At 40.6% G+C, this 19,250-nt stretch overlaps 1 protein-coding gene across 4 annotated transcripts in view; it reads right to left on the reverse strand.

Annotated features, from left to right (window-relative positions):
• The window catches only part of fras1 (Fraser extracellular matrix complex subunit 1), a 316,636-nt gene extending 297,993 nt beyond the window's left edge, over positions 1–18,643 (reverse strand). For all 4 annotated transcript variants that reach the window (XM_084946695.1, XM_084946697.1, XM_084946696.1 and 1 more), the window contains exons 1-2: positions 18,080–18,643; positions 10,465–10,496 (exon numbers count right to left, since the gene is read on the reverse strand). In XM_084946695.1, the coding sequence (XP_084802821.1) occupies positions 10,465–10,496; positions 18,080–18,146 (99 nt within the window). In that variant the 5' untranslated portion in view covers positions 18,147–18,643. The remainder of the gene's footprint in view (positions 1–10,464; positions 10,497–18,079) is intronic.
• Between the last annotated feature and the right edge of the window lie 607 nt (positions 18,644–19,250).

The raw sequence follows: 19,250 nt of genomic DNA on the forward strand, positions 1-19,250 counted from the left end.
ATGAACTGACAGTTCAAGATAGCGCTGCAGGATTTTTAACAGAAAAAAACATGTCGTGGATCACAGTAGTTGGTCTATAAAATAATAAAATTACCTGCTAGCTGCGATTTAACTGCATACCAAAAAGTTACAGTTCCTAGTTTTCTTAAATTAGTCAACTCAGTCCTTTCTCAAAGAGAATATCTATATTTTTCACCCACTTTTGAATATTTAAAGATTGTTAAAACACCTTCAGTAACAGCTAATGGACTTGTTGTTCTAATAATAACAAAGGTTTAATTATAATGTTGCCTTCATCCTTTATGATCACGCGTTATCATCAAGAAAACACCAACAAAACGAACACTTCAGATGTCTTAAGTGGAACCTTTTATGCTTTTCATTATTTTCTATTATATAGTTACTGTTTTCAACAGTTTAGTTAAATTTGTGTAAATCTTATAAGTTACAATCTCATGTTTCAGACTGCTCCAAATGCTCGATTTCCTGTATTCTGTTCTCCTTTTTGGATTCGTATGATGTCATAGCAGATATTTATAATATGGTCATCTCACCTCACAAATGGCAGCTGGTAACAAGGTTGTTATGAGAGAGAGAGGAGATAAAACAGCTTTGTCCAGAGAGAAGATGAGGTGAAGGGCTGCACCAAGACCCAGTGTAAGATAAATAAGGATTATTTTGAATTGTGAATCATGCAAAGCTACTCTAGTAAAGCCCAACAATAATAAAATGGTTAAAAATGATCATACTTGGTCTGTAAACAGTAATCAGACTGTTGGTGACAAAGATGCCCATAAACCACTCAGGAGCCAGAAATACTGCAATATTCATTCAGTTTAGCTTTTCAGTCGATGTTTCCTCTGCTGGTTTCAGGTGACCCCACCAGCCCAGGATTTCTTAACACGCTTAGAAGAAGAAATTGCTGACTCCGACTTTCTGTCTCATGCGAGTAAAGTGAAGTCGGGTCGCTGCTGTCAGATTTTGCACCTTCTCCCCGTTGACTTTGTTTTTGTCGCAGACTGTCACCTTTCAAATCGAGCTTCTTCTGCCCAACCCCTCATCCTTTTTACACTTTCATATCTGCTTTTGGCATTTCAGTATTTTCTGTTTTTCTGCTCTTGGCTCACTCCTGCAGCCGTGATGTGCGCCTGGGGTGAATGTCTCATCACTCAGGGGGTGTACAGAAATGAGGTCTGATTTGATTCGATCACATGGGTGGTTTAGAGCCCTGTATGGAGAACAGCAGTGGTCCTGTGGTCAGTGAGGAAATATCACTACAGCTTCTGCATTAATCCACAAAGGAGCCTTGAAGAAGGCAGTTTACCTCGATATACATATTCAGTCTAACAGCAGTCAGATCCTCTTACTTCTTTTAATATCATTTTTCACCACTGAACCCTACGGGGAACTGCGCTGATGGTTATGAATATCCGTGATGAGGATATTACACCTCGGCACAGACGTCTCTCTCTCTCCTTTAAAAGAGCTTCTTGTATTTGCCTTCACTGAACTGTTTTAATTCGAGTTGGAGATGAAGTTTTTCTAGCTAGTTTTATTTTTAATTTTTTTTTACAGTCAGGCTCATCAAACTCGAGTTGTGAAGTGTGTCGGGCAGCAGCGGCGATCAGACATACTGCTGAGATTGTTTTTCTGACGGTGACTGGAAGTCTTGTGCAAAACTATTTTCCTGAGAGGTCACCTTGGAGAGCTGCACACACGTCGAAAGCTGTGATGCATTTCCACTGCGGGAAAATTATATACGGAGTTTTACTTCAGAGGGGAGGCCGTGTGAGGAAAAGTGATGAGGCCTACTCAGATTCAAAAGGTCCACAATGTCATCAACTACCTGACTCGCACACCCTTAAAAAGCAACATTAATGGTTTTGATCATTCATATGCTTTAAATGTTATTCAAACATATTTACAAAATTCTTCTTTCTGATTGGCTCGTGTGAGTCTGTTTAAACTATTCATCAGGATGCTTCAATATTTAACCATCGCTCTATATCAGTGCTCCACAATCTGTTGACTATAGCAACAACGCAGAGTCTGCACCAGCTTTGGAGACAAAGTTAGAGAGGGAAGGCTGAGATGGGGTTAGGGTTAGGGAGGAGGGATGGTGGATATATTTGACAATGGATGTTGAAATGAAGATTCATGGATGTAGTGAAGGAGGGCTGGTGTGACAGAGGAGGATGCTGGGATAGGGTGAGATGGTGACAGATGACCCACTGTGGCGACCCCTGAAGGGAGCAGCTGAAAGAAGTAGAAGAAGAAGGACCGACTGACTGAGATTAAATCTATTTAACAGCTATAGCAGGGGTAATTTATCACTACTGAAACTAAACTGGACACAAACAAGAACAGTCTGAGATGGGAAACCAGCACCATGGCATTTTTTTCTTATTTTGATTTGACTTGTAAAGTTATGATGTGAAGTTATGAACACTTCCAAAAGTTCCTGTCACGGTACTGGGTCGTGTGACCCAGTGTTTGAGTTTTATGTATTTTTGTATTCATTTTCAATCTAGTTCATTTCTAGGTTGCTGTTCAGACCTTATTTCTTAGTTATTTCTGTCATCTCCCCTTGTACCCAGTCTCCCTGGTTCCTGCATCCATGTTTCATGTCTATGTGGTTATGTTAAGTTCATGTCATGTTTTATCTCCATGTCTATGTCTCCGTGTTTCCTGTTTTATTTTGTAAGAGTCTGGTGTTCTTTGTTCATTGTAGTTAGTGTTACTCTCCCCTGTATTGTCATTATGTTTCATTCGAGTCAGCTGTGTTCTCATGTGTCTCCACTTCCCCTGATCACCTCATGTGTGTATTTAAGTCCTCTGTTTTCTGAATGTTGTTGTCAGGTCGTCTGTTATCTCCACCATTGTCTTGGTCATTGGCATAGAACTTCATAGTATTTGTTTCTTAGTGTTTTTTTTTAAGTTTGCTTAGGGTTCCATGTTTAACTCCTGCTATCATCCAAATAAAGGATCGCTTTCTGTTTAAACCTGCAACTCCTCGTCCACATCTGCTTTTGGGTCCTGTTTCAAGAAACACACCGGCGCACCCCGCCGTGACAGTTCCTGAATCTAGATCTGGAACGAAAAAACAACCAAGCTGTTGAGTCTCAGTGTCCTGCTTTAAATTGATACACCAATTAATTTTATAATTCATCTTTAGAGACGGATTCGTTGGTGTTCAATCTTCTTTTGATCTCTTCCTCCTCTTCAGCGATTGCATTATATTGTGTGTAATAAAACAATTTGCTTTACAAATAAACTTCACAGTTATTATTATTCTAAGTTGGGCCAAGCCCCACTACTCACGCTGCCCATAACTTTTTGAATAATCCTGCTAACCAGCAAAGACACAAACAAACACACAGATAATCATAATCTACTTGGCAGGTTGTAAAAAAAAAAGGGGGGGGAGGAAAAAGATGTGGGGTGAGTGGTCATGGTTTCGGGGTCAGGCTGTGGCTGAATGGAGCGAGTTTAAACAGCATGTCGTCCAATTAAAAGTGTTTATAATTGTTCCAAATGGCTTCCCTTGAAGGCAGAGTCAAACTATCAACACCATCATCACCACCTAATACAAAGAATGAGGGTATCTTAGCATTAATTAACAGCAGATAGTGCTGAGACCAAAAAGGAGAGAGACGACACAAACCTTGAGCATGTGAGAATGTCTTGAGCGCTGCACATTTCACCAAGCAGCTCCCTCAAAGCAATAACTGCTCTAAAGTCGACCATTATTTGCTCCGGCACGTTCTTATATGAAGACATGAAAGGTTTTTACAGGCTACAGCAATTCAAACAAAAGGAAGTGATCACAGTGTCAGTTTTGCACGTAAACGCCGAACACGTAGACGACTCTAAGAACCGTCTGAGGGGCTGCAGAGAAATCAGAGCAGCTCAAAGAGACAAAAGATTTGCTTTCCCAAGTGCAGAGCAACAATATTCATACTTTTATTGTTTACTATAGTGTGAACTCTCTGCGTGTGCATTATCGTGTGCATAATTGGACATGTCACAAGCTCAGCTGAGGAAAATAACTACTGGAGTCCTACTGAGAGGAATAACAAAGCAGTTCTTACTAAATCTGGAGTAAAAGTCTAAATATGCATGGAATGAGTTAGGACTGGAAGAAACTTCATTCTTCTAAAAACACATTTAGCAGTTCACTCCAAATGACACATTACTGTAATGTATCATCTTTAAAATGCAGCGCTGAAGGGGTGCAGGACAGGTAGAAACAGGCATTGTTAGGTCAATCCCAGCTCTGCTTCTTTGTAAACATACAGCTCGGACCTCTGTCCTGGTAGCGCTATTCTTGAGGTGCCCTATATTTTGATTCCTTGCGGACGGGTGACTTGCAATGCCAGGAATTCAAGCCTTGAGGGGCAGGTGATATATTTGGACATGGTGCTGCATGTTGTGGAGGCTTGCTGTCCTTCACTGCAGGCTTTAAACTCTTTTTCAGCAGCACGTCAGGCCCGGTGGCACACTGCACCACTGCAATAAGTGCGAAGCATGAATCTGTCAGGACGCATGTACTACACGTTACCCACAATCGCCTCAGCTTTGTACTGTACCGCCTGGGGGTGACTGAAGAACCTGAACTCCTGCCGACAGAAGAATTTGATTGTTTAGGAACAAATGCTTTCTATTTTTCTGTCACTACATATTTCAGAGAAATTACGCTTCCTTTACTCCACAGAAAAGTAAGAACATGAGGTAAGATCATAAATACTACAAAACTTTCTGTTCTGGTTTGATAGAATTCGATTTTAACCATAAACTGTACATAAAAGATGGAGTCACATTGCCTGAGGCTTTTTTTGTTTTGTTTTTTTTCCCTTTCCTGTTTCTCCTTTAAAGTGAATCTTAACAGATATCAACATGCATGAAAAGAAAACTGCAGTTCATCTAACTGCCACAAGAGGCTGGCTCTAAAGTGTCTCAATCCCCTCAAACTTAAAATGCTTAACTTTACAGCACTGGTGCCTTTAGACCACTGTAATGGATTATTACAGTTTGCTGTGTCGTACAGACACTCAAGAAGCTTATGCTTCAGTTTTGCTGAGTTCTAGTACTTAAACCAATGGTAAACAATACTCAGCAGCTAAAATAACTAGTCATATATTGGGAAAAACATCTAAAAATGTTGGTTCTAGACTGGAGAAATGAGGACTTGCTGCCTTTCTTTCCTTTAAAAACAAAAACGTGTAAGTTATGTAAAGATATTGTTGGGTTTAGGACTTCTGGGCACTGAAAACAAGCAAAAGAAACAAAACACAATACATAATTTATAATAAAATCAAAAGACTAATAATAAAAAATAAAGACACTTTATTTAGAAAGGCCAGTGAGTGAAACAGAGGTGACAGTCAAAAGTTTATTCAGTTTAAAAATGTTTAAATGAATCAATTAAATAAAGAGGCTCTTTCTCCGCCGGCAGCCATGTTGAGAAAACGCTGTAAGCGTTCAGGCTGGTATGAGCTGCAAGTTTGGGATATTCAGGATTTCCTCAGGGTGATGGCACCGCTGAAGGTCTTTCTGCAGACTGTTCAGGATGCTCTACAACCTCCGGGAAAACTTCTACCACGAGAATTCGACTCTTACATGTGGGAAAATTAGAACTTGTAAGGCCTTTATTAACATTGAATATTAATACTGAAGAACAAGTCAGAAAAACAGTAAGTATTTCTATAACAGTGCTCACAGTGGTGCCTCCCAAACACTAATTGTTATTTCACACACTGGCTGTTGGAAGATCAGACAGTTTGCTGCCGGCTGTCTGAACGGTTACTTGTTCTGATTTCCCAGATGGCCGCTGTCAAAAGACAACTTTAAATCCATCTTTGATGTAAAATAGACAGACCATATTGTCCGAATCTCCCCAGCCATCTGTGTGTCCAAATGTCCTTCCCTTCTAAATCAAAGAACATGCAGACATAAACTGTATATAAAAGATAGGAACATCACCAGTTAGTTAGTGAGGTCTCTGAATATGTGAAACAGTGCACGTTCATATCTAAGCAACTTGTAAAGGACACCTTAAACCATGCCCTTTTATCTTTACCTTTTTTACTCTAATGGGGACGTTAACTTACATAAAGTATACTACTGTATTCATGAATACTTGGACCCAGCAACTGAGACCATGAATTTATTCGAAAACCTTTTATGAATAAATCACAACATCAGAGAAGTCGACCCCTGCTGGCCATTAGCAAGAATGCAGCTTCAAAGAACTTTGCTTTTAGAAAGCATAGTTCATCTTTTATACGTGCTATCTGAACCCATGCATTACACCTACAGGAGCTGCTTAGCCGTTGAGTCCCATGTCATGAAGCTCTGCAGTCACTCAGTCAGCAGAGAGTTGGCGACTTTTACGGCACATGGTGCTCTGCAGTTTAGTGCTGTGGTTCTGTGAATGCTTCCACAAATTCAGTCAAGCACCTAGCCGCGAGGTGCTTCATTTTATACCATATGGAAATGAGACTGAAAACACCTGAATTCAAAGATTAAGAAGAGTGTCCCTTGACATTTATCCAAGTATTACTGAGATTTGTGTGAAAAAGCTTTGGTATGCAGATGCAAACGTCTAAAAATCCTTTTAGAAACCCAGTTACATGTAGACCTGTAGACCTTGAAATCATGGCTCACTAAGAGGATCCAGCAAGGGAAGACCATGTCCTGTAATCTATGTCTGCGACTGTGGAAATCAGATAAGTTCATTTCCTGGAATCTTAGAGTTTTAATAAAGCTCTGATTCAGAACCAACACGTTCCTTTTAAACGTTTTAGTTTCCTGATAATCATTCACGTCCCTGATGACAGTTAAACTATATGATGATAACAACATGAACACATGCATACTGGATGTCAAAGCCCTTAGTAAATGCAATACTTTTACTACTACTAATAATAATAAGTCTTCACTTTTCTTTACTGAAACAGTGAGGTTCATGGCAGTTCATGTGGCTGGAAATCCACTTTTTCATGCAGTGAAGCCAACTGTGACACTTTTCCTGAAATGTATAAAAAATGCTAGAACGTTGGAAAAACATTAACTCATGTTTGACTGATCAATCAAACCACACAGCGTGAGTAAAACCTTGTGTATTTGAGCAGGCCAGAGAGGGTAAATGAAACGTGTGAGCACAAGTTGTAAAAAATAAAACTGCTGTGTTTGTCAAACTTTACATGAGGGTCACGATGTCAACGTATGACTTTAACCATGAAATCGCTAAAGCGCTGAAAATAGCTGCAGGAAGTCGCTGAGAAACATATGGAAAAACTGGCTCACTGACCTGATATGAAATAGGTCTGTGGTTTAAAATGCCTGTCAGCTCATATTTATTTATATTTATAATCGCGCCTCTATGTCTTTTTTAATTTAGTTGTGACGAGTGATCAGAATGATCTTTGTTCAGGCACTGGCAGAGTTATTATTGGCATAAATCAAGCCGATCGCTAAACCAGATCAAATAAAGAAATTAAAGTCTGGAAAAAGAAGAAAGAGGACACGAGGACTTGTGATTATTTTCACCACAGAACCAAACACACAGAAGGCCCTGCAGGCTTTTACCGAGACCTGCACTTTAATCCGCGCGTGTTTCTTTTGCACATTTGTTTCTATGGGCCCACCACTCCAGGTGTTGAGGGGCCGCCACTTTGAACTCCAGGAGGGCCTTTTCCCAGCTGCGTTCGAACATGCTGGGACGTCCCTCCCGTCTCTCTGCCCTCTCCTTTTTTCCCCTCTGTTCCACCCTCACTCCTCCTCCCCCCTTTTCTCTCCTAAAACACTAACTGAGCCATCCCTGTCTTTACGGCCCTGCTGCAAACATTCCCCTCCTTCAAAGCGGAGGGAAAAGTAACACAGGGGACAGGATGTGTTTGTGTGCATTTACAGGATTGCAGGTATGTTACAGCTTGCTGCTCTGAGCTTTGCTGTAATTACACTGATGACACAGCAGGAAAGAAGCAGGAGCTCATCATTAGTCTACCTGGGAACCGCAACTCTACTGCTGAGACCCTTGTTTAAGGCTTTTTAAGAGAGTTTACCATTTGCTGCAAGACACAAAGTGCACAGCAGCAAATTTCCTTCTTTTCTTTTGTTTTTCCTCAGGTTCAACTGCTAAAAGGAGAAAAAGATATGTTAAGGCTGAATCGTTTCAAAGTGCAAGCTGTGCTAATAATGAACGACTTTAACAGGTCAGCTTTTCTTTCTTTAAGAAGCCTCGAGAAGGAAACGCATTAGAAACATCATGTAGACCCTCAGAAGTCTTCACTTAAACCTGGCTGACAAATTTCTTTAAAGACTCGCGGCTCTTTCAGCCAAGGTTAAAGTCGTGTAACACAGGAAAAAAACAAATCAGGGTTTTTATTAAATATATAAAATCTTCAAAGAAAAGTGTATTCTGATGAGGCAAAGCGTTATGACCACCCCTGCCTCAGGTGATGGTCGTCCTTTGCCAGCCTGTTGAGTGATTCCTGTTTTAATGGTTTGGCCCTTGTTGGTTAAATCGGCCTGTTACACCTGCCCAGTTCTGCCCAGTTCACACTTGTTTTGGCTTAATATGTGCATTTTCACTGTGCACATTTCATGATAATTTTTTTTATGCAGCTGCTTTCAAACTGAAGGGCAACAGACAGCTGAAAGACAGACATTAAACAAAGAAAGATAACGACATTAAACATTTGAAAAAGCATTACTGAAATGTAGTCAGATCAAAAAATGGTCTTTTGACTCCACCCAATATCTCTACGTATATATTATGACATAAAGGATACAGTCAAATGTATTCCACCGTCTAACCCCCATGAAGGGAACTCCTAAAGCTAATGTGCACAGTGTTAGTGCTGATTTTAGTGCCAGTCCACATTAGCTGACAGTCAAAGCCTCTTGCTGAGTATCTGCAAGCTGCTTTGCAACCCACCTCCAGCCCAGATCATCATTTATTGTTTACCAGATTTAATCACTGCAGTGTTTGTTGTTATTGATGCTTACTCTGTTCAGTAATGCTAATCTTGTTGCTGCTCTGCCCTCGCTGGGCTTTGCGTTTAAGTTCAAGACAGGTCACGGAGGTCCCAGAATAGAGCCATACCGATAAAAAATAAACTTTATTTTTCATGATTCTGACTGAAATATGCTTTAAGAACTGCAAAGTATGTCCACTTTATGTTTGTCCTCATCCTTTTTAACATGAAATATGGTGTGGAAGCCCAAGAACGAACCTGCAAAGAACCCTGAGCTTAACCAACACCAGTTCGAGCACTAACTTGCCAAACCAGAAGCAACTCCTGCAGCTCAGCAACTTGACAAAGGTTTGCAGTTATCTGGAATTAACCAGTCTAAATCTCTATCTATCATATCGGGGTGGGAGCCACAGCTTCCATTCCAAGTGCTTACTGGGACTGAAAAAGTAAACAATCAACATTTCTGCTCATGGGATTACACAAATGCACATTATGGCTATGGTTATCCAGCAAACATCATACACTTACTTACATCTTTACTATCATAATGAGCAGATACCTCTGCTGCCACACAGGTACAACAACCTCTTTGCTAGTAAAGCAACATGATTGGCCCATATGTTTCAGAATTTAGCTGTTGATTGGCTCTTTGGAGTCTATTAGATTTACCGCCATGGTTCTCTCTTGTAAAAGTCATCACCCAACATCACCCACTTTTCCCGCTGCGTCTCAGTGTGAAGAACTCATCAATACCTGGTCCCAGAATCAAGCAGACAGACCGAAACCAGAAGAGTGCACCCATGTGGTGTAAGGGGAAAAGTTAATAGGCTGGTCTGAGTTTATAATCATATAAATTACATCTACAGAGGAACAAAACCACTCCTCAACTGCCGATGCCTCTAGCCAAACACGACAACTTTAAACATTAAAATAACTCTCAAGCAAAGATATGAGTAACCAGCAGCCGGGTTTAAAGAATATAAAGCAGAAGCACACCTCAGAGCGAAGCGTTGGATGTTAGCCAATACCCAGCAGAACCACAGGAGCAAAGCTCATCATAAACTTCTTTTAAACTTTTTTTTTAGAACAGCCTAACCTTCAATTGGCAGCACAGCAGGAGACAGCAGCTCATCTTTGCCAGTGACCCTGCATCGCGCTCTTTCATTGCCATTATCAAACACAAAGCCGGGATCTTCTATGCATTATTGATGAGACACATCTTCTTAGCTACTTCTCAAACAACAGAGGATGCGCAGCAACTTCTACCAATAATACCTCGTACCGCCTATCCTCGAATACACACACACAGGTAAGAGCTTCAAACGTCAGTCACACCAACCTGCTCAAGTCTCCAGTGAATAATGCACGAGCTAAGACCCATTAAGCCATATAAACACAACAGATTCTGTGAACAGTAGGGACGGAGATTTAAAGTGGTGCTAGGCAAGAGGTAGGAGAGTACAAAAGGAGTTGGTGTACCTACCGCATGCAGCGCTCCCTCATAGATACAAGCTCCTGGGGTGACATAGAAGGAAGAGAGGGAGAGATACAGAAAAAAACACACCATTAGTATCAGAGTTCAGTCTGAATCATACCTGTGAGATGATCCTGCAGATGGTTAAACAGCAAACGAGCTGTATGAAGGATAATCAATCAGTTCCCCTGTTAAGATGCAGGTTTATAAAGTCCTTAGTGCGATGACAAGCTCTGAAAGAGATCAGGACATGTCTGCAACACAGAGACTCGAGCCCAGTGGGATAATAATACAAAAACAAGCTTATAAATATTAAAGTTTCATGTTTGTAATTGACTAACATACAGTTTTAATAAGACTTTTGACCAAACAGTTACACAGCAATGCACCACTTTACTGTAGTTATGCTTCTAAAAAGGTTTGGAAATATGTAAACAGAGCTGGGATTTATTGAACCCCTAATAACTATGATACACTGCAGAAATGAGAGGGGGTAGCTGAGGCTGACAGGTTGGGTTCCTATTACACTGTAATCAGGTAATCAATGTTATTCACCTGCTCTGTGAGTGGTTTGATACTTATGGCTAATCAGCATATTTAAAGACATAATCTCATGTGTGGATCACCAAGCAGCCGTATCAGAAGAGACCACACTCGAGTTTTTATTCATCGCATTAACGTTTTAGATTTTAAAAAATCTATTTCACTGATTATTATGAACAGAACAATGAAATGACTGTTATTTTCATATTTTATACATCTATTATGTTATTAGACCAGCTGAGTCGCTTAAAATTTCCCACCACAAAAGGAAAATTTTATAATTCCCTAAAGCAGGGGTGTAAAACTCATTTTATTTCATGGGCCACATGCAGCTCAATTTAATCTTGAATGGGCCAGACCAGTGAAACGCTCCTTTCTGTCACTGTAAAGAAGTAAAACTACACATTTATAATTAATGAGATGTCTTAATATAAGAAAAAGAAGTTTCAGTTTTTCTAAATGTTGAAGAAATGTTGTAGTAAATAAAAAAGAGGAAATAGTTGTCTTTTTCAATCTGGACCCAAGACAGGAACTTTTCTGTCATTTAATTATTTATCTGTTACTTAATTACTTTTGTGAACGGCAGCAGAAAAAGTCTTAATCAGGAGAAAAAGCTTTAAAACTTATTAAAACACAGTTAAAAATCCCAAATCTATCCCGTCCACATATTCCAAAGCTATCGAATGGGCCAGATTAGTCTTTGCCAAGGCATCTCTGGGCCCCAGGCCTTATGTTTGACAACCCTGCCTTAAAGCAACCAAAAGTGGCCTTTGGCCTTCTTCATATCTCACACCAGAATACAGACAGACTTAAAAAATAAACCGTAAAATCTTTGCACTAACAAAATCAGGGTGAAAAGGCCGTCGTCCTTGAGACTAAAAAAGCCTGGAAAGACTAGAAATTGCTTGCAAGGTTGAAAACTGGAACCTGACTAGAGGAACCAGGGGAGTATTTACACTGGGTAGAGTAATTAACTGATTGGACACGGGTCCAGAACTATGACATTATGTGAAAACAGAGCTGAGTATCTAAAGAACCTCTATTCATCCACACTGCTTTTATCTGCAGTACCTTTACACCAGCTATAACCTTTCTCACTTCGATTGTGCTGCAAGCCAATCAGAATCCAGTAATGCATCTTCTTTGCTTTTTTCTGTCTCACTAAACTAAGCGTTTACCGACATTTGTATTCACGGTTCAGCTGGAAACAGCTGCCGTTAAAAAATTCCTTTAATAAATGTGAAACATGCAACCTTTAGACTGAAACTGCAGGGTGCCACTGATTATCTTTGCTCAATCTGAGAGCTAAATGTTTAACAAAAACACAAACAGACAGATGGACAGACAGCACGACACCAGACCTGGGAAATCTAAGCTGCCTCAGGGGAAAGTACAGCAAGAGGTAAACATTTACCATAATGGTCGAGATGGGAAAACAAGAATACAGTTACAGTTATGCTCTCATAAAGGATGCCCGAGAGCGAGTGTGTTTATGCTGCTGCGCCATGCTATAGTCTCTTTATCACACTGTATGGGAGAAAGAGTGCTGTGTAAAATATAATCTGGCGGTTTAATCAGTTCGGGGAAGACACAGTGGAGAGGTTTACTTTTCAGTTCTGCCTGCTAAAGAAAAATCCAATTAACAGTTCAGATTGTAAACAATTATTAACACTCTTTGAATCTCAGGCATTAATTAACAGATTAAATATTGGTGTCTTTGAGAGAGAGTGTCATTTTATCTGAGCATGGGTTTAATATCATCTAGTTTGCAGGTTTTTTAAAACATGGATTCTTTTCATATCAAGTGCACACGGGGATTTCTGGCACAACTTTCCCTGCTCCCAAAGTACATGGAAATCCTTATTTTTGGTCTCACTTGTGTTTTAAACATACAGCCTTTTAGACTATTGTTAAAATCATCTATGATGGGAACAGAAGTTTGCTCTTTGACTGTTTTTTAATGAATTTTATTTACACAAGCGTCTCATGGCCCTTTATATTTTAGTGGGAAACTTCCACAGATCAGATCCTCTATGAAAGAATTGGGAATAATATGGCCACGCCCACCTGACCAGCCCACGTGAGGTAGATGGAAAATTAGGATTCAAATACAAATAAGCACACTTCATGCATCAGCTGCTGTTTTTCACATTTCAACTAACAAACTCTATTTGATAAACTAGTGATTTTATTGGAAATGACAATACAGGTTTTTTTTGCTTTTATTTTGAAGGCAGCTTCAGTGTAAATGTGTTGCAACCACGGTTTATAAGGGTTTTGAGTTTGCTAGCCTTGAAAGATGTCAGCTCATACTAAAAAAAAAGACATTTCAATTGAGAAAAAAAGGAAACTGACTGTTGCTGAGCAGGAACAGACATCTGAACCTTTGCTGCAAAATCAACAGGAACTTTTTACAGAGTGACAGAGCAGTCGAGACTAGCTTTGTGATTAAACACAGAATTACAAACAAAAAAAAAAAGCCATTCTCCGATGGAGAGCTCATCAAAGAGTCCTCGGTGTACTGCTGTTAATTAATGCACTTGTTCAAGCCAAATGAGAAAAAAGGAGGCAGTCGAAAATGTGCCCGTTCCAGGTGAACCCTAACAAGACTGATCAAGGACATTCGGTTGAAAACAAAACAGACAAGTTTAACTTTTTCTCCTCGGTTTCTCATCTTTACTCCTGGACTACAGAAAGAGTTTGAGATTATGGAGCAGCTGGCAGCAATGTGATGAATGAATGAAACTACAACAGAGGCTGAAATGGGACAAACTGACAGAAGTTACAACCAAAGGCTGTCCAAATCTGGCGGGGAAAACATTTCTGACTTTTGAAGGCAAAAGAAAAAGTGAGTGAAATGAAATCTGAACTGAAATGAGTGCGTTTGCATTGTGTTATATATCAGGTGTAGTGTGAGTCAGTGCTAAGACTGAACCATCACAGACAGCTTTATTCGCCACTGACAGAGCGCTTCAAGTCAGCATCACCAGTGGATTTTTTCTTCCTCTTTCAAAGAGGAAAACATTCCACAGACAAGGAGACAAGGATCTCACTTTATATGTGAACAAACATTCTCAGTGATGAAGTTTAACAAATCCAGATAGAGATCCTCTCTCAGTGACGATCAGCTGTCTGTTATCAGCTCAAACGTTGAACCGACTTTAATGCACGTTCAAGCCTAAAACAGACTAGATTTCTCTCGCTGGGTTGGGTCAGAGAAGTAAAAGACGAGCTGAAAAACTGCAGGTGCAATCAAACTACAAGCAGCACTTTGTATAAAGTTAAAAGTCTTTGAAATTTTGTCAAAATGTGCACATTTTGTTCACAACTATTTTTGTGAAAGTTGTTTAAGTAGTGATAAATCGTTGGTGCTTTACCTGTTTCATATTTCCATTAGATAATTTAAAATCATATCTTACCAGTTATAAAGAGAGCTTACTGGTCTGGTCCCCTACAACAGTTAAACTTTCTCATGTGGCCCCTTGGGAAAATTAATTGGCCACCCCTGGATCAGCTTGTCTTCTATGAGGATATTTGGCAATGGTGGTAAGGAAGAACTCCCTTTTAACAGGAAGTGCTCCCCAGCTGAATGAGACTTAAGAAGGAGAAGTCATCTTTCGTGACATATTGAGGGGTGAGGGCAAAGGGAAGACAGAAAAGATGAAAATATGGGAAAGAGCGGGCAAAAGTTGGTAACATGCAACAGTGGGATATAAACGCATCAGACAGAAGTGCTCAGTGCATCATGGGAAGTCCCCCAACAGTCTGAGCCTACAGCAGCATAACTAAGGGGTGGTTCAATGTCACATCATCGTTTTTATCTGAAACGAAAGCTTGAAATTGAATCTTAAAAGTAGAGACGGTGTCTGTCTGCCTGCCGAATCCAAACTGGGAGCTCCATGAAATCGGAGCCTGACAGCTGAAGGCTCTGCCTCCCATTCTACTGCCACAGCACAGCAGTGGTGTCTCCCTCACTACTGAGGTGCATAAAACAAAACACTGTAACACCTTCTGTTAATTCTGGGTTTAATAGGGAGCCAATAAATAGAAGCTAATATGAGAGAAATATGATCTTCATGTATGGTCCCTGAACTCTTACTGCAGCATTTTTGATCAGCTGAAGGCTGTTAATAAAGAACTACAAAAGTCCATCCTAGAAATAACATATCCACGAAGCAGCATTTCAGCTTCTCTCTGACACAGGATGTTTCTCATTTCTGTAGACGGATTGTTGAAAGTGCAAGTTAAAGGACAAAAAATGACTCCAATCACTGTAGTGATGGAGGCTGAGGGAAAGCCATCTAGAAAGGAAAGTACTGATTTATGATACTTGCACATTTCAGCATGATAGTCTCATAAATAAGTGCAACCTTTATTAGCCTTTTTAAATTCAGTAAGGCCAAGAAAAAATCCCGCATGACGGCTAAATGATGGTAAAAAAAATCTGTGTTAATCACAGACCTTATTTCAGGAATTTAAGCAAAACTTTTTAAAACATTAACCTCCTAGCAATAAATAACATCTGGTTAGTCTCACTGCTGCACCTCAGAGTCAGGTTCAGCTTTTATAGGCCACACATCAGGTATGTAATGAAACGAGGGCAGCTCCTAAACTTGGCCCACATCTGACCCACACAAGATGTCATAACCGAGGTGTGAGAGCAACAGGAAGTCTGGATTAAGCACAAATGTGTCTGCTGAGACCAACAAAACCCCAAACATTTATTGTCTTTGTCATCATCGGGTTCTAAAACCACTTGAAACAGCAACACTGCCTCTATCCTTGTTTGGACTTTCATTTCTCCCTCAAATTTGAGGGAGGAAAGAACTTTGTTCGGTGGAAGATAATGGAGGATTATGGAAATCTGAAATAGGAAATGTTGTTCATATTTAGATTTCATTGTCCATTTCCACAAGATGATTCTTTGTGAACAGGATCTTAAGGTATTCAACGGTGTTTGCTGGCAGTGAAGCCTTAAATGTCTGATCAGCTCAGGACAATCACGGCCTAAATACATGTAGACTTTGACAGTACAGGCTGAAAATAAGATTACTAACATAAAACAAGGACTGGATTTGCACACGTTTTACCACAGTTTCATATTTTCCTTTGATATCACATGTTGACACAGTTCATCATCACCTCTGAAAGAAATGTGCCACAAAATGAAATGATCAGCGCATCTTTTCGCTACAATAACCCAGAAATGCTTTATGTTGAAATCTAATCATTTGTACTGTTGTTCTAATCATTTAACTCCTATGATTAACCCAAACTTAAGCCTGCAAACCACCAAATCAATGTTTTATCAGATGAAAGTGCAGTCAAACTTCAAACTGTTTAATTTACATAGACCCTGAGCTGGAATGCTTGCATATTCAACAATAACTGCCTGGATGAGTGCGACTCTAATCTGATTCGGTAGCAGATAATAATTCTGCAGATGCTCAGAGCCACACTCAAAGCTCTACAAAGGAATCTTAATTGAAAAGTACTAATCTCATCATGACTCCAAACATTTGTCCAGAAAACGCCGTTCTCAGCTCGGCTTCCAGTCCATCCTGCAGCACTCACTGTTGATCACATTTGAACATTTATAACCGTTTTGCTCTGCTCGCCGATGCCAGCATGCTCTCTTTTAAGCGCGGAAAGAAGCGAAGGGGTACCTTGCTTCATAAAAGTTTGAATCTGACTGAAGCAAGTCCTGCCAAGCAGAATGAACACATGCCAAGAATAAGAGAGAGGATGCTAATGACTTTGGTAGGCATATGGTGCTGCTGCTGTTACATGCAGGCAGAGGAGGTTTTCACCTGCCAGATACCAGGCTACAACATTAACCATGCCTCGGTCTGACAGGAGGAGTACAGAGAAACTATGAATGGGTCAGTTAAGCAGCAGAACTTGCACAGACCTGCTTTAGATTCTGCTCTTGACAGTCCTGTGCATTATAACTCCTCTAATGGGAATATCGTAGCCATGCATGGGCAGCTATTTTAGATCTGATGCAGAGTTATGAATATTTATACAACACAGAGGCTGTGAGAAAGACTGGATTTAAAAAGAAAAGGTGTTTAGATATGAATATGAAAAAATACAACACGTTCATGTGTTGCTTTTTAATTCAGATTCCTTTGCAGTCTGTTGAATGTGACTCTGGGTACCTGCAGAATTATTATCCAAACAGAAGATTGTTTTGCTTAACTATGCCCGCCTAAAATCGGGAGTTTAAGGGTGTATTTAAGTCTGGTCCTTTCTTTGAGTTTCACTTTCTCAAATTGACTTTGAAGTTTGGGTTAAAGACAGAGATTTTTTTAATTACTGTTAAGGTTATATGAGGTTACTGTATGTCTGTGTTTCAGTTAAGAGTATTTGTTTCTCTACAATTAAAGTCTGAAATTCTGTTAAATAATTTCTGCAGCTTAGTTAAAACTTTTAACTTTTGTCTTTTCAGTTTTAACTCGCCTAACAAATGCTTTTAGTTACTGAAACATAATCAAAGAGCACGTTGTAGTGAATATTCGAGCTGCTCTCCCTGAATCAGACATTTCCAGGTCTACTCAGAGAGCATTATTGACTGCACAGCTCAACCCAGGTGGAGTGTGCTCATTCAGAAATCCTATCAAACGAGTGTTTGTGTCATATGAAAGAGCTCATTTGAAATTCACCAGCTGACTTTTCTCTTCTGGGAAAATCTGTCAACCCTGAAGTTGGGATGGGAACTCTTATCCTTGGGTAACAACACCCTGCTCTGGCTCACGGTCCTCCACCTGGGATTGTGGGTCCTGAGCAATTATAGCCTAAATTGCATTCATTTTAAGCTGAAAGTGTTCCTAATGGAAAAGGTGATCGATCGCTCTGCCCGCAACTTTCACACCTCCACAAGATTTCTCTGCGCATACTGGAACAATTCTTCACTCGGTGCTGGACAAAGTAGCTGATGTTGAACTAAATCCGATCCGATTTAGAGTCGGTGGATCTCATACGAGCGTGCATGGTGGTCCCTAATAACCCCTGACCTGGCTACGTAACAAGCAGGACAGGAGGACAAGTGGCTTGGTGAAAAGAGACTAGAAATACCAACCGTGAATCCCACGGGGGACGGTGAGGATCCCAGCCAGAGCGCCAACAAATATCCACCATCCACACATGATCGTACAAAAAAAGAGGATTTAATCCAAATCCAGTCAGAAGGAAAAAAACGGGATGTGTGTGTTTGTGTTCGAGTGTATCTATCTTAAATGAAAGCGGGTCTCTCTGTGCATTATTGGTGCTTTGAACACAAACAGAAAAGATCCGGGAGTCTTCAGAAGGAGCGGGGAGACGGAGCGCACCGGGTCCGACTCCTGAGCGCTGCGCGCCGGACTGGAATGCGGCGCAATGCCGAAACCTGGAGAAGTGGGTTATCCACCTCCTTCCTGTTCGCGTGCTTAGAGCTCTACCGGCTGGACACAAAACTCTGTTAAGAAAAAAGAGTCACCGACAGCAAGTTGTCCCCTCTTCAGCTGCAGCAGCAGAAGCCGGGACGCTTTTAAAAGCCGAGGCGCATGACGACGACTGGCGGCCGGAGTTTGAGCGCTCCTGCAGCGAGCCTCGCGCGTGTTTGAAGTCACTTCTTGCGGTGGACCGGTCTACTTGTCCTCCCGGAGCCCACCCCACTCCCTCTCCTCCTTCTTTTCCTTCTTGTTCGTCCTCTCCCCCTCTCTCAAAGAGGACGTCCCACCTCTCCACCCCCGCTTCCACCACCCACCTCGCAGATATAATCTCACATGATGGGGACTCTGCTCCCTGGGGATTAAAACATGAGGGAGAGAATTAGTTTTCTGAAGGGGAATTTGGTGATCTAGGATCAGCTGAGGGATTCATCCTTTTAAACCCATTTTCAGCTGGAAATCTGACGTTTACAGAGAATAAAAATAAATACATTAAAGAAAAGTGGAGCTGTAGGCTGTCTGAACTCACTTTTACACTTCTGGGGTCATTATAATTCCCCGGCGCCAATACTCTTTTACGGGAACTCGTGTTTGGAGTGATCTTAAAATTGTTTCTGTTTTGATGCCCTAAGTTTCCTCAGTCTCGAATAATCTTCCATGAATAGCCTCATTATGCTCTTATCCTATTATGTGCGTTAAATCTAAAAAACTTGCGGGTTTATAGATGCTGAACTCTGTGTTACCTTTAAATGACTTGAGATTATTGAAATTAAAAGGCAGTGATTTTTAAACCAGGGGTCAGAATCCTCCAAAGGAATTTCT

This window comes from Perissodus microlepis, chromosome 12, assembly GCF_051167445.1.
Source record: "Perissodus microlepis isolate ML-2025 ecotype Zambia chromosome 12, ASM5116744v1, whole genome shotgun sequence".
In the NCBI taxonomy this organism is placed as follows: Eukaryota; Metazoa; Chordata; class Actinopteri; order Cichliformes; family Cichlidae; genus Perissodus; species Perissodus microlepis.